Source organism: Brachyistius frenatus, unplaced genomic scaffold (genome assembly GCF_029030835.1).
Source record: "Brachyistius frenatus isolate BFR_SWC_R1_liver_20210118 unplaced genomic scaffold, ASM2903083v1 Contig_2, whole genome shotgun sequence".
Taxonomy (NCBI): Eukaryota; Metazoa; Chordata; class Actinopteri; family Embiotocidae; genus Brachyistius; species Brachyistius frenatus.
Genome location: NW_027210601.1, coordinates 3783523 through 3798570, shown reverse-complemented (window position 1 = coordinate 3798570; position 15048 = coordinate 3783523). Strand labels below are relative to the sequence as shown.

The 15048-nt window shown below is 40.6% G+C and overlaps 1 protein-coding gene across 1 annotated transcript; it reads right to left on the bottom strand.

Moving 5' to 3' along the window:
- Positions 1–1079: 1079 nt before the first annotated feature.
- LOC138618515 (transcriptional repressor scratch 1-like) lies at positions 1080–10990 on the bottom strand. The gene is made up of 2 exons (XM_069694274.1): positions 10047–10990; positions 1080–3761 (listed from the first exon to the last, which is right to left on the bottom strand). Exons 1-2 carry the CDS (start codon positions 10168–10170, stop codon positions 2986–2988), a joined length of 900 nt encoding a protein of 299 aa, XP_069550375.1. The 5' UTR covers positions 10171–10990; the 3' UTR covers positions 1080–2985.
- Positions 10991–15048: the final 4058 nt, after the last annotated feature.

Sequence of the window (15048 nt, the reverse complement as noted above, 5' to 3'; positions counted from 1 at the left end):
TAGTGCTTATTTACAAGGCCTCTTGCCGCAAAATAGTCGAGTTTTCATTTGCTCTAAAAAAAGGTGTGGTGTAGATGCTTTCACAAACTTGTTGAAAAGCGACACAGCATATTTGAAGGTGTCATTTTTAACCATATTTTCTGGTGTGAATTAAGGAAAACACAGCTTGTGTTATGTCAGCATCTTTGTTGTTGTTTTTTTTTTTTTTTTTTTTTTACCTTTGATTCATCATTGTAGAAAAATGAGAAAGAGGTTGTTATTTCTACATACAAGGCATTGTCTACCTGAATCTAAACTCTTTCATTGTGCTACTATCTTTAAAAAAAAAAAAAAAAAAGAGTTGTAGGATATAATTCATAAGAGGAAGTGCTTTTATATAAGAATAGGTAAACTAGCTTGTGGCTATAGTAGGCTACAGTAGTTCATAGTAGAATCTAAGTGTTCGGCGATGCATTCTGGTGCTGAAATATTGACCAAATGTCTTCTCTTCTTTTTCACCAATTCTTATAATTGCATTGGGAATTGCCACATCAAACTCACAACAGTCAGACATGATGAAAATGAAAAACAACCGGGAATTTACAGGGGCTTTAAATAGTATTGTTGACTCGAGAGTCCTCACATGGAGTTTGTGACTTAATGTCTCATGTAAAGCTCAAGAGCAAAACTTATCTGTTGATTGGATTCGGACTGAGCAGAGAGCTCACAAATTTTGGCCAAACTCATTGGAGAAAATTCGCACGAGGGTCAAGCAAGAATTGTAAAGTTGTGTACCACCTATTGAACGAAGAGAATTTACAACCATGGCGCAAAAATACCAAAACCTTTTACTGTTCTCGTTCCGAGTTGGTGTTTTCGTCCATGTTTCAGCACCAGAGGTCTACAGCAGTACCTTCTACTTTCTACAATATTTTAGAATAATAATACGAGGCAGGCAGTGCATAAACCATGTACAAAAAGACCCGTCCCGACCCAACCCAGAGCCCTCCATCTAAAGGAGTTGAGCCATCTGTGTAAATCCCTGGAAGCCCCTGCAGCTCCTAATGCTTGTACACACGTAATTGTCAATAAGCTAATGGTGCCAAGATATAATCACAACTAGGAGGCAAATGTTTGGGATAATATTACATACTCAAGCATCAGAGGTTGGAAAAATGGAAAAGTGACTCCCTGCTCTCTCTAATTTGATCTTTTTACAACTTTTCAAGCAGTTCACAAAAGTCACTGGCTAAAGCCTCAAAGAATCACGGCAGCGTCCCAGTTCCTGTAAATTTAGAGCTCCAAACCCAACCCTCCATTATTTAACACTAACTTGGTTCGCTACCTCCCTGAAATTTCATTTCTCATAACTACATAGAATAGTGGTACTTGGAAAAAATCAGGATGTTACAAGCAGTTATGACTCACGTCTCTTCAAAAATGTCATGCATTATTGCTCTATCAGATATGGATGAAATATTGCCCATGACAGAAATTTCCTTAATTTGCCTGTTATCTAAGAGGTTTGGCAAAAATATCCCAAAGACTCATAAAATTGGCATAGATTCCATTATTAGGCTATTGTTATTTTTTGCATGCAGTAGTTTTTATAATTAAAGTGGCAGACAAAAGTAAAAGATATTCAGTAATTAGAAAGTGTCAAATGCTTTGGCATATTTGTAACAAAGGCAAAAAAAAAAACCTGTAACAAAGTAAAGTGCAAATTAATACAAAAACAAATAAATAAATGAGGCAATAAATAAACACATAAGAAAGACGAAAACTTCAAAGCTGAATACTGTGTTGCTCGATGGCAACTTTTTTACAACACTTGAAAAAGGTTTGACCTTTTGAGGAAAATCTGGACATTTCTAATGTCTCAATCCCCATCTGACATTGACAAATAAAAATAAATAACCTCAGATTCAGGTTATAGGAAAACACTGTTAAAGAATACCCTGGTGGCTCAGGTGGAGTTTACAGCCATCTGATCCTGTAACTGGAAGTCCAGTTTATGTCCTTCTTACTTTTCACTGGTTGCCGTAAAGTAAAGCACAAACACCAACGTTACTTTGAAGTAAAGAAAACAGCTCCCTCATCTATGGTTTAAAAAAACGTCACAAAAAATAAGTTTTTCCCACTGCACAGGTGTACTTGGCTATACCTGTAGTACCGCGTTATGGCAGGTTTGTACATTGTATTTTCTTCACAGTTCATTGTGGTTGTGTCAATAGTATACAGACGTGGTAAACTGTAGGTGTTAACAAGTGTAGATCAAAATCTTTACAAGTGTCTTGTTTACTTGCTGAGAAGTAACACTGTGTGCTTTCTTTGTTTTGATGCTTTATCTCCTTGTAAATTCAGTCCAAGGTCAGTGTCACGAAAACAGGACACCAGATGTGTCCTTTAGATTATGAATGTTTGTTTCTAAAAAAAAAATCATAAAATATGAAAGTTCATAGAATCTCTTTGCAAGAAACTGATGACGTGATTCATGCTTTAAGCTCTGTGAAATTCCTGTCACAAAGAGAGAGAGATGGAAGAGGAGGTTGTGCTTCAGTGTCATTTCCTCATCGTTCGGAGAAAAAAAAAAAAAAGAAAACACAGGATGATGAGGATAGATATGGACATAAATAGATCTAGGTATCTTCAAAAATGATGAGCTAGATGTGCTGTGCTTTATTTATCTTCACAGATATTTAAAACAGCCCCAGGGGGACATATCCTATCGAAGCAGGTGACAATCTAAATCAGGCATTGAAAACTTTTCACTCCACTTCCAGATGAGGAAGGATGACACAAAGGAGAGAATGGAGGGTTCTTGATAAAAACAGACGTCTTCCATCTATTTTTGTCATATACCTCATGATCCTTGCAGAGAAAACACTTTTCCCTCGTGGTGCTCAGGTTCTTCTTTTAGGGGAAAGCAGGAGAAGTCGGAAGTGAGGCCGGTAATATCTGATGTGAATAAATTAAATGAACCCCAGTCATGGTTTAGTGAGTCCATCATTCCCCCAGTGAACTCAGAGGGGAGAAGGCCCCCTTGAAGCACGCCGACTCGTAGTGCTTGTTCAGGTAACTCTTGAGTGCAAACGTTTTGTCACACCGTTTGCACTTGTAGTGCTTGAAGGCTGAGTGTGTCTGCATGTGAGCACGCAGGTTCGAGCGGTCAGCGAACGCTTTCCCGCAGTGTGCACACCCAAACGGCTTCTCGCCGGTGTGCGAGCGCATGTGGCCCTGCAGGAGCCACGGCCGGCTGAACGCTTTGCCGCACACGTCGCACTTGTGCTTGAGGTCGTGGGTCAGCAGGTGCATAGCCATCGCGGGCATGGAGACGTAAACTTTCCCACACGTGGGACACTTCTTGGCCATCTTGCTGTCGATGCTCCTGTGCGTCTGCTTGTGCCGGCTCAGGTTGGAGGACGTTGCGTAGGTTTTGCCGCACTCGCTGCAGGTGTGCCTCGGGGTGGTGCCTCTCGGGGTTGCTGTGGCTTTCCTTCGTGATCGTCCATCCATGATGAAAAAGGCATCCACCGTGTATCCCTCGCTCACGGCCGCGTCCCCGTTGATGTATCCGCCGGCCGAGGACGAGACCTCAGACCGTGGGCTGTCCGGCTGGTCCGAATCGCCATGGCTGTCACCATTGATGCCAGAATAGGTGTCGTTGATGCGTCCATAGATGATTGATGAGGGGCTCGGGGAGGGTACTTTAGAGATGACCGACGAGTCGCTTCCCACCACGTCATCGTAAGAATTTGGACTCAGATAATCGCTGACGTAGCCTGAGGAGACAGAGGAAGAGGTTAGTTGTCATGGCAAGAGGATTGATTGGAAATTAGAAACTGGTTTGAAAATCTTTACAGGGATGCTACACGAGTGCTACAAAAGCGATAAGGAGGTGAAAGGGAGAATACACTGCTCAAAAAGAGTCATCCTTTCTGTCCTTTGACATTTGACTGTTGACAAACCTCTCTATAAAGAGGAGCTGCCCTTTTTTTTTTTTACAGTGTCTCTATTTTCAACATCGAATGGAACACTGAAAATTTTACTTCATACCATGTGCACTACCCGGGTCCAGATCTCCAACTACAGCTAACTTTCAGGCCAAATGTTACCAGCACTGAGTGAAGGTGAAACTATTTATGGTTCTATCGTTCTTAGGAAACTGCACGCTACTGTTGACTAATACATTAATGGAATGTTATAAATGACTTATTGATGAGGTCATTGTGCTAATTCTCCCAGTGTATTGTTAAATCTGATGTCTATTTTCAAATATCATAAAATTCGCAGAAATAAGAAGGGAATTGAAGACAATACATGTGGTACCCACTGCTGCCAATAAAATTAAACTGAATTCATATAATTGCAAAAACACAAGCCACAAATCAAACTCATTCATTGTTAATGTTTTGTCTCCAGATAACATTACTGCTCACAGCCTGGCGTCTCTGGTTTCGAAATATTAATTGGACCACCCTGGATCACATTAACAACATGTGCATTATTATTAAGAAAAATCTTTTATGTTCCCCCTTAATACACATACCCTTCAGACACAAGTCCATTCTTTAGAAACACTGGGCGGCACGTCTAAAACACAACTATTTTTGGAGGTGATATAAAGAGTTGTGGTATTTATAGTGGCAGTAAAATGCTTTTATGTCTTTGCAAGCAAGAAGGAGACACTTTCCCCTCAGTGGGAAATCTTTATTTTTCATAGACGGTTCAGTGAGCACACTTGCTCCTCATCTGCTTCACCTTTCCTGACAGGTCTCCAGCTGCACACAGTCACACCTCGGCGCTGTCAAAACTTCAACTCTTGTACCCAGAACATCTCTATTACAGAAGCCGGGGGGGTCTGTAGCATTGCTCAGTGGGCACCGTGACATGACAATCTCCCTCTTGAGCTAAACAGTATTTGCCTAGGACTCACAAATTCCTAAGCAACCCGCAATTTTTTTGCTCAGCTTCTGACAAATCGGATCAATTATTTGCTGCCGTGTTACGATGTCAGCTGCTTTATTATTTCTATTATTGGCTTCAACACTCAACAGGCTGAACTATAACAGACACAAGGAGAGACAGAATCGCTAATAACCCACAGCCACAACTCCTGTGGATCCATGCCGATCGATAGCTCTCCATTTCAATTAGCACTATGTGAGCATTAAGACACAGACTGCGGAGGAGATACTATTGCTGGTAATATAATTTCATGATGCAGTTCTGAGAAAAGCTCAGATGTTGGTCGATAACATGATGAGACTAAGAGACAAGGGGTAGAGAGAGGAGAAGTACAGTAAGGTGAGGGGAGGAAGGGAGGAAGGGAGGGAGGGAGAAAGAAAGAAAGAAAGAAAGAAAGAAAGAAAGAAAGAAAGAAAGAAAGAAAGAAAGAAAGAAAGAAAGAAAGAAAGAAAGAAAGAAAGAAAGAAAGAAAGGAAGAAAGAAAGGTCGCAGACAGAAAGTGATGTTATGTGCTATGTAGTGTTGGTGGTTTGGCAGAGCTGTAGCTATACAGCTCTAATTGTAATTCAATGTTTTGAATTTAATTAAGACAGACTAACAGAGAAAAAAGAATACAGGGGAGATCGAGGGAGTCAGAAAGAGTGGCATGGCGTGGAGAGAGAAAATCATGAATCATAAATATTCAATCATTGCACTCTGGAACAAAGTACTGTGTTTATGTGTATGAGTGTGTCTTGTTTTATAGAGCATGGGTAACATTTTGAAACAGACCAAGTGCTCATTTTAAAGCCTTATTTAAACATGTAAGTTGACTAAGAACAGCTCCAGTCTTTAGGATGTTGTAAAGCGTCATAATCACTCAAACTGGTTTCAATTACAGTCTTGAACTGGTGGACACTGAACATCTCCACTGAACAGGCCATTGCCTCATAAGCCGCTGCTACCAACTGTAGAAATTTTAAAAAGTATAGATAAACCACTTACGTCTGTTGCCGGCCAAAACCAAACAGTTTGCCTGTTATCAGACTATTGAATAGGCTGTTGTCATCATCTGTCCCAACTATATCGGCTAGTGGGGGCCTACTAAACCTACTAGTAGGTTCAGGAGGCGTACTGGACGTTCTTTATCACGGTAACAATAATAATTAACAAATGGTTAACATTAAGACACAGTCGCAGTTCAGTTAGGTTTCGGCTCAGGAAAAGATAATAGTTTGCTATGTAAGAGCCGTTGCTAATGTCACACAAAAAAATGCTACATACGTTACTTAAAATGTTTCGTAAGTTAACATATGTACATAATATGTACACAAACCATAGACTGTGTATAAAAGTGGACGTAGCCTCCAGGTCTGAAAACTGAGCCTAGAAAGTGTCTTAAGCTGTAGTACCACTGAGGCCCTCTGGGGGTCGGCCCCAAAAAAGCCTGGCTCCATAGACTCCTATTCAACTTCTATCATGAAAAACAGAGTCAATAATTTTTTTCCACAGGTGACGATGGTGTCATTTTCTAAAGTCACTTCTTCTTAGTAGTTTTCTGGTGGTCCATCTGAAAATATTCCCGTCATTAATTTGATTTTAGACCTCAAAAAGTGGTATTTTGCAGGACATTTCTGTTTGATTGACAGGCCTGTGGTGCTGTCAGGTTTCCACTATACGTGAGGTAAGCGTAGTGTCCTCGGGTTCCCAATCAGATTGAGTCAGATTCACCGAAAGTGTCCAAATACGGTCAGTTCTGGCTCCCCAAAAAAAACAAGATGGCGACGGCCCGAAATGTCGAACTTGAGGCTTCAGAACGACAGTTCACAAACCAACGGGTGACGTCACCGTGGTGGCCGTTTGACGCAGACTTTGTTGCGCTTTATACAACGTCACTTGACTTCCTCCTTCGCTCCCACGATAATTACTACGACCACTAGAGGTCACCATTACTGTAACCTTCTAATCTTTAGTATTTTGCCCAGTAGGTTTAGCAGGATCCCATTAGCCTATATATTTGGGACAGATGTGTGATGATAATTCAATAGTCTGATAACAGTCAGATTGGGTGCCAAAACATAATGCTCTGTGCTGGACGGATGGATCGATACAGACAGACACACTGACCCGAGTCTGGCTCTTGGTGAAAATGTCTTGAGCAATGGGCAAAATAACTTTCCATTTATGCTCGTCCACTATTCAGTGTGTATCATGTCACCTCTTCTTCAGCTGTATGTGTTTGCCTTGGTGAAGATACTAATGGCCAGACTGAGCAGTGAGTAAGTGACTAAACAGGCAGTGAGAACAGACATAAAATCAAGCTCAATCCCTGGTTTTAGGATGCAAAATCTTAAGGTGTAAACGCAATATGGCAATTATATCCCTGACAATTAAACATGAGCAGTCGCTGTCTTCCTCTTTTTATAGCAAGTGTTGCTGTTACTGTGCACCTCAGCATCAGTGTACTGTCTCTACTTGTTTGTCTTTGTCTCTCTCCGTCTCCGTCTCGCTGTGTCACATCTGTATTCATTTCAAAGTACTTTAGCAGCATAAGAGCTGATAGCTGCTCTAAATGCTTATTAAAGATTAAATACTCTGGCAAACCAAAGCCATCCCTCTTTTATGTGTCTTTGAAATACAGAGAATTAGAAAAGGGAAAGGAAAACGTAGCGAGGCAGAGAGAGACAGAGAGAGAGAGAGAGAGAGAGAGAGAAAAGCTGCAAGCTACAATTTAATTTTTGATCCAAACCAGCAGTAACTGACGCACACTTGTGTGCTTTGGACACTTGTAGGTCACTGACTGCTTCCTGTATGTGTGTATGTGTGTGTGAGTGTGTGTGTGTAATGCTGTGCACTCAGCTGTGCAAGCTGTCTGGGAAATGTGCCGAGTTGACAGAAACACAGCAGTGTGTGTGTGCGTGTGTGTGTGTGTGCGTGCGTGTGTGCGTGCCTGCAACAAGCTGCAGTTGCTTCAGTCAAAGTCTTGTTATATTTATAAGAAGGGATAGCTCCCTCAGTCTTTACATGCTTGCCACAATGCTGCTGCTGCTGCTGCTGCTGCTGCTGTTGTGTGTTTCTCTGTTCAGAGGTGTTCTGATGTGTCATCAGAACACCGGGGATCTTTTCATCTTACATTTGACCTTGGTACAATGTGAAAACCACCAGGCTGCACTAACACCGCGACACACTTGTCTCTGTGCAGTGACAGTGAGTTTTTCTGTAGCTCTTTAAAGGCTGCATTCATCTTTCTTTGCCCACCAGAGGGCACAAACAAGTTGAAAGACACAATTTTGGCAAAACAGCAGTGTTACGGAGAGCGTTTTAACTCACGAAATGGATTTTATTTCCATCCCAGCAAAGTTATTTATTCGTCATTGGCCGTTTATAAGTCCAATATTTACTTCATTTAGCACTGTGTTTGCTGTAAACTGCTGAGTGATAAGAGTCGCCAAAGATAAACCGAAACAACAAGCTAGACAAGGCTAAAAGGCATCATGACTTTTATGTTGTGAATATAGACACTTTATTTGTGTATTATTTATAAATATCAACGCAGTCTTAACATAAACAAGGGCTGTTACCTCTGTTAAAGACTCACCCCCGGGTGCATTAAGTGCCTGTAGTGGTAATTTCTGAGGTTTAACTCCAAACGCCACTCGGAAAATCAACACAATCTTTTAAGAGCACATATAAGATCTTCTGTTCAGAAATGCCAGGCAAGTATTTCATCAATACTTTCTGCTTTTCACGCCTTTCCACTGAATATTTGACCCAAATATTGTCCATTCTCACTGACTTTGTATTGTATTTTGCTTGTTTATCCGGGATTACACAGTGCGTGGGAACCATTTGCAGTCAATGTAACTGGGCAATATCTTGGAAAGAGACTCACAGGTGCTGGAGAGAAACTGATTTGAATAATATAATTGGCAAGAGAACAACGGTGAATCCTAATGCATGTGTGCTGGTGACATAATGTATTAACATAATCATTTAGCATGGTTTTCTTCAATGATCTCAGCTCTCTGGCTTCTTGTTGCTCCTCCACTGTTTTCATATATTCGAAGGAGGACATTTTTTTTATTTTATTTTTGTGCTTAAAACTTTTCATGCCTGAATATGGGTTCTGTACTGTATGTTAAATAGAGTGGTAGTGCATTAGTGTTAAGCAGATAACTTAGGAGATAACTTTATTTACTTGGCATCAACATTTGTTTCAGGATGCATGTTCGAAGGCCAACATGTGAAATGTTGCAGGTAAAATTTGAAGACTATTGCAGTATTATAGGCTACTTTATAGATATAGTCCATGGTGTCACAGCAACAAACCTGAAATTCAACTAGAGATTCAAATAAAATCACATTTGAAACCACCTGGAGTATAAAACCTTTGTTTTTCTTACATATAATTTTCCAAATTTTTAGCAGGTGTTATGCATAATGTCCTACATACAATTAAATCCAAAAGGTTGTTTATGTCCGGTGTATAGGAAGTGACAAATTTCACATTTTCATGTATAAATTGGGTTTAAGTGATCAATAATTCCCCCTGATGAAGTGCCTTTTAGAAAGACTCCTTTGCTCTGCCCTGACCTCTGACCTGGCTGTGGAAAGGGTCAACAGGCATCACGCATTTAACCCACTACATTACTTTCAAATAATTGACTCCTTCATCGCCCCCCAGGTGTGACAAATTCCCAGTTGACTGAAAATGTAGGTTTTCCTCACCTCCTGCCATTTCTCACATCTACGCCTCCACAAAACAGTGTTTCAGGGAGAGAGAACATGTCAGTGATCAGAATTTCAATGTTTGCAATTGGTATATTTTTGGGTTGTGACCGGAGTGTGACCCTGTAATTCCCCTTTCCTCCTCCTTCTGAAACAGTCATGACTGATGCTTTAAATCTGGGGATAAAAGAAATACTCTGGGTGATGTATGGCTGGCAGTGTGAGACTGTGTGTGTGTGTGTGTGTGTGTGTGTGTGTGTGTGTGTGTGTGTGTGTGTGTGTGTGTGTGTGTGTGTGTGTGTGTGTGTGTGTGTGTGTGTGTGTGTGTGTGTGTGTGTGTGTGTGAGAGAGAGAGAGAGAGTGTGTGTGTGTGTGGGGGGGGGGTGACTAACCTTTGTCATGATGATGGAATCGCAGACTGAGCTCTCCTCTTCGGCTGTGACCATATGAGCTCTCCAGGTCAGCAGCCGAAAAATCGTCCAGTTTGACTTTCTTCACTAAGAAAGACCGAGGCATGATGATAGAGTGTCTGCTCCTACGCTCATACAGATTAACACCCGCTCTCTCTTTCTTCTCTCACCCTCCTCGGTCCGAACTCAAAGCCTTATTGATGAAACACTTATTCAGCTGATTTTTAGCATGTATTTTTTTTTCTTCTCCCTCTTTCAGCTACTAAAGGTGCGCTGGCGTCCTCCCATCAAACAGCCTCGAAAGTGAAGACATGGCTTTTAAAGATCAAACCAACCAGGCGCTCTTCGCGTGCTTCTGCATCTTCAGCATATTAATTTTTTTTTTTTTTTTTTTTTCTTCAAATAGAGGCTACGTTTGCGTGTGATTGTTGGATCCTAGGGTGAAAAATAGTTTCTTTTTATTCCTTGAGCTCGTCACTGGAAGACCTGTGGAGTTCTTAAAGGTCAAAAATAAACATATAAATCAGTTCTTGTATGGCTATTCCGATGGGGAAAAAAATAAAATAAACGTCCCTCGCGTCTTGTTTTAGTTTTTGTTGTTGTTGTTGTTGTTTTTTTCTTATCCCGTTGCTCCTAAAGAAACATTTTTTTGTCACGTTTTTGTCTTCTCAGAACCCGCTGGTCTTCAGCACGCGGACAGCTCCCAGCAAACAGTCGCTGACGTGCCACCCCCCGTCCCGTCCCCCCCTCCCCCGTCCAGTCTCGTAGGTTTCAGCACCGGACAGCTCCTCTCAGCGCGAGACTCTTTCCCCTTATTTTTACCGCGTGCCACAGCCAACTGCCGTTCAGCTCCAGAGGAAAAAAAGAGACCAAAAAAAAAAAAAAAAAAAAAGGCAATTTTAACGGTCAAATTTAGCTCTTCTGGAAATCCCAAGGTGAGTCAACAAAATTAGGGTTTTTTTTTTGTTTGGTTTTTTTTTTTTGGTCAAAATCAAACCGCTGGGAGCACTGGTGCCTCCAAAAAGAAGTGGTAAAGCGTATAGGCAACGAGTTGTAACGGTTGGCTTAACGGTCGGAGAGAAACGGGTGTTAAAGAGGCTCAAAAAGACGAGCGCTGAGTCCAAGAAAACGTCTGGAGACCTTCACAAGACTTTGGCCTCTCAAACATCCACAAACTCAGCCAAATATTTGCTCCTCGTAAATATTGCTGGAAAATGTTTTTTTTTTAAAACTGCAGTTGGACGACCGGAACATCTCATCTCTCCGGTCGCTAACTCTCTGTTTCACTCTCTCTCGGTCTCTTCTCTCCTCTGCGCGTGCGGAGCTGCGGCTCTCTGTGATGCACGAGATCAGCTGTTGCGGCTTTATACCAGCGCGAGCGAGAGAGAGAGAGAGAGAGAGAGAGAGAGAGAGAGAGAGAGCTTAATTTTATTCATCAGAAGGAGAAAAAAAAAAAAAAGGAGCATCTTGTCTTGTGGCACCAGCAGCGGTGCGCGGTGATGGCCGGGGAGGGTTTTTAATTCGACTGTTTTAAGTGCTCGCTCACGCTGATTTTATGACAGTGAAAAATATAGGGCAGGTTTCGTTGTTTTTGTGTATTTTTTTCGTTCACAAACTGGGGGTCAAAGACCATTTGCAGATTTCTATAAAATCTAATTCTATATATATAAAAAAAAAAATTAAATCCTACAGTATATATATATATATATAGCTATAGGAAAAACATCAACAAAATAATTCGTAAAAATTCATATATTATTAGTATTATATATATATTTATACAATTTAGATTGGTAGTCAAGAAATTTGGATATGGGATTTTTTTTTTTTTCTAGATTTTAAGACAGAGTGTAATTGGACACTACTACTACATATAACCTACAAATGTCTGGGTTCTCATTCATCCAGGTCTATGTTTTTATCCAACTACATCTTGTAGTTTATTGAATACATTTCTTCAGTTCTATGAATTAAAGAAACCATTTGGATCAGAGGTGAAACATCTTCAAGAAACTAAAAGAAGTCCAGTTGCCTTTCGATAAAACGTAGATTATACATACCAATCAGATTCTGCTTAAAGTGTAGCATGTTTAATTGCAAACCGGATTTATTTGATTTGTGTTATATCCACAAAGATGTGAGACGGTTTTACATGTTTTTTCACCTGAAAAAAAGGAAAAACAAAGTGAATACATTTCTTAAAATACGTTATTGCTGCAACCATGCAACTTTTTCTCACTCACTCTATCTGACATAATGAAACACAAGCTCCAAAAACTGACAGTCGATCTCATTTAATTTTATTTGGTAAACATCAACACGATACCATCATATTTATTTCTTTGAATATAAAGGTTCAGCAGTAACCGTTTCTCCAGAGGGGAAAACTTGGCGCCCCCCTGCTTTACAGCCTTTCTTGACTGAGAACCATCAAACCAACAACTGAAATCCTAGTTCTTGTGGCACTGAACACAGGTCAATGCTTTTACACTGCAGTCAACCAATGAAGCTCCCTTTATGCAAATCAGTGCTCCTCCTCGGCCAATCAGATCCCCCGTGCATAAATCCATACTCAGCATTAGCCAATGAGTTTAGTAAATATAACTGAGGTGAAGGTGTTTTTACTGAATGGTCTTTCACTGAGACAGAGAGACACTGCCAGGCCTTTATTGGACTTTGCTGTACACTATATTAATTTATGCATGTGTCAAAAGAAAGGGAGTTGACGCGCAGTGATGGAGCAATGTTTTGGTGTTTACACACTCATACCGACAGACTTCTCCCTCCGGCCAGTAGACAGTGACAGACACACACACACACACACACACACACACACACACACACACACACATGCTCAGCCCTACCCCCATTCACACACTTACAGGCGGGCAGGATGGATGATGGTGTGTGATGTAATTCAGTGACGTGTACGTTTATGTAAGTTCTGTTCAGTGAGGTCCTTGGAGTTAACCTATTTTTATAGCTCATTGATAAATGTGTTGGAGAGAAAGAGTATGTCCTGTTAGTATGACAGTGGGTCTTTTTAAAACACATGTATTCTGTGTGTATGTGTAGTGAAGTGCAGCACAAAATACTCATCAGCCTATCTGTGTCTTTGGTAGATTAGTAATTTGGCTTTAAACATGTGCTGATCTATGACAGGTTTTTTTGTTGTTGTTCAACACCCAGGTGGATTGTATGATATTAGATACGGGGAATAACAATATGTGTCTGAAGATGTAGTCTGAGTCTCTATGTACGGGTTCTCATTCATCCAGGGCTCTGAGGGCTTCAGAAGTGAAGAGATTTCAGTAATGGTATCAATAAATCACATTTCTATTATCAAGGTCAAAGGGTTGCTTGTAGTGTTGATCCATTGGGAATCAACATCCATCTCCTCCTGTAGCTTACAGCCTCTTTTAGTTGTTTCCATCTCATTGTTTTGGCATCGTGGCCTACACGCCCGCTGTATATTAATCAGCCCTGTTTGAAGCTGTTGAAAGACATTTTCAGCAATCGCTCTCTGACAAGCCTTTTGTTAGTTTCAGCAAATGCCCTTAAATGACATTTTGATATTAATGTAAGTGACAAAGCCCTGTAGGGGCCTCAGAAATGATGACTTGTCAGTTGAGGGAAAATATGGAAAACAGGTAACATTTTTATAGAGCTACCAAGTCTGCAGTCAGTGAGTGAGTGAGTGAGTGAGTGATGAAGCTACACCGCCAAATGCTGCGACTTCCTGTATCTGTTCCAAATTAAAAGCTCTCGTTTCAAATATGAAAGTACCTAGTAGTTTCATACACAGTTCAAACATCTATTAGGTTTTATATATAGTCTTGTCAGTGTATGACCACAGTTTTTCTATAACCATAATGTAACTACAATGACCATTTTAATCCAACCCTCAATCTTTCCCTTAACCACTGAGATTTTTTTTGTGCCTGCAGCGTTTTCACATTATTAAACCGATTTACAGGTTTAAACAGTTCCTAACAGTTATTTGCTATGATTTGGGGAGGCTCAGACAAATATTATGTTCCTGCTTATATCGTGCGTCAGATTTTTTTTTTTAATTAAAAAAAAAAAAATCGTATATGTCATTCTAGATGACATGGAAAAACTATTGCTTTTGTTATTTTCATTTGGAAGACTTGTTGGAAAAGGCAGAGAGCAGAACTAGGTGGAGAAAGCAGAACATCTACCAACTGAAGGAATAATTGTTTTTTTTGGTTGGACTAACCTGAGCTACAAGGACCAACAACATTCAACCTACAAGTCACTGTCAAGTCCACATGTTTCACATGTTACACCTTGAATAGCGGTGCTATTGTATGACAGTTGGTTCATGACATAAACTGGATAAAGTCACTTCATAGATGACAAAAATCTATGTGCCTTCAGAAAAATGTACAGATGTCATAATTACATAAACATTTGCATTTAGGCTTTCAGGTTTCTGTGAGAAGAAAAAAAAATTGCTTAATGCCATATTAATAAATTGTTTAGAAATAAGATATTTATATATAAAAAAAAATTAAAAAATCCACTCCAACAGTACAGTTCACCCATTTTTTTCATGCAACACGATGCCACATCACGCACCTGGGATACTTGTTGAGCCTTTTACCTTTCTGGCTCGTTTTATTTGATGTTTCTTTTACCACAGAGAGTCAGATGTTTTAAATGGGGTGGGGGTGGGGGGCAAGGCAGTCCAAAGAAAAGAAGGTATTAAAATATACTCACCTGTCAGCGGGGGTTACGTGTGTTTCCTCTCTCGATCAATGACGCACTGCCCATTCTATCCCATCTGCTTCTATGATGGTGAAATTGTCCACTCTCCGTTATTTTCCCTGCTACCAGCGACTGCAGCTATACTGCTGAGCTCAGCGAAAATAGCTGTGTGTGTGTGTGTGTGTGTGTGTGTGTGTGTGTGTGTGTGTGTGTGTGTGTGTGTGTGTGTGTGTGTGTGTGTGTGTGTGTGTGT

Coding starts and splice junctions, on each gene's coding strand:
- LOC138618515 (XM_069694274.1), bottom strand. CDS start 10,170: ATGCCTCGGTCTTTCTTAGTGAAGAAAGTCAAACTGGACGATTTTTCG. Junction 3,762..10,046: donor ATTCCATCATCATGACAAAG/GTTAGTCACCCC, acceptor CTGTCTCCTCAG/GCTACGTCAGCGATTATCTG.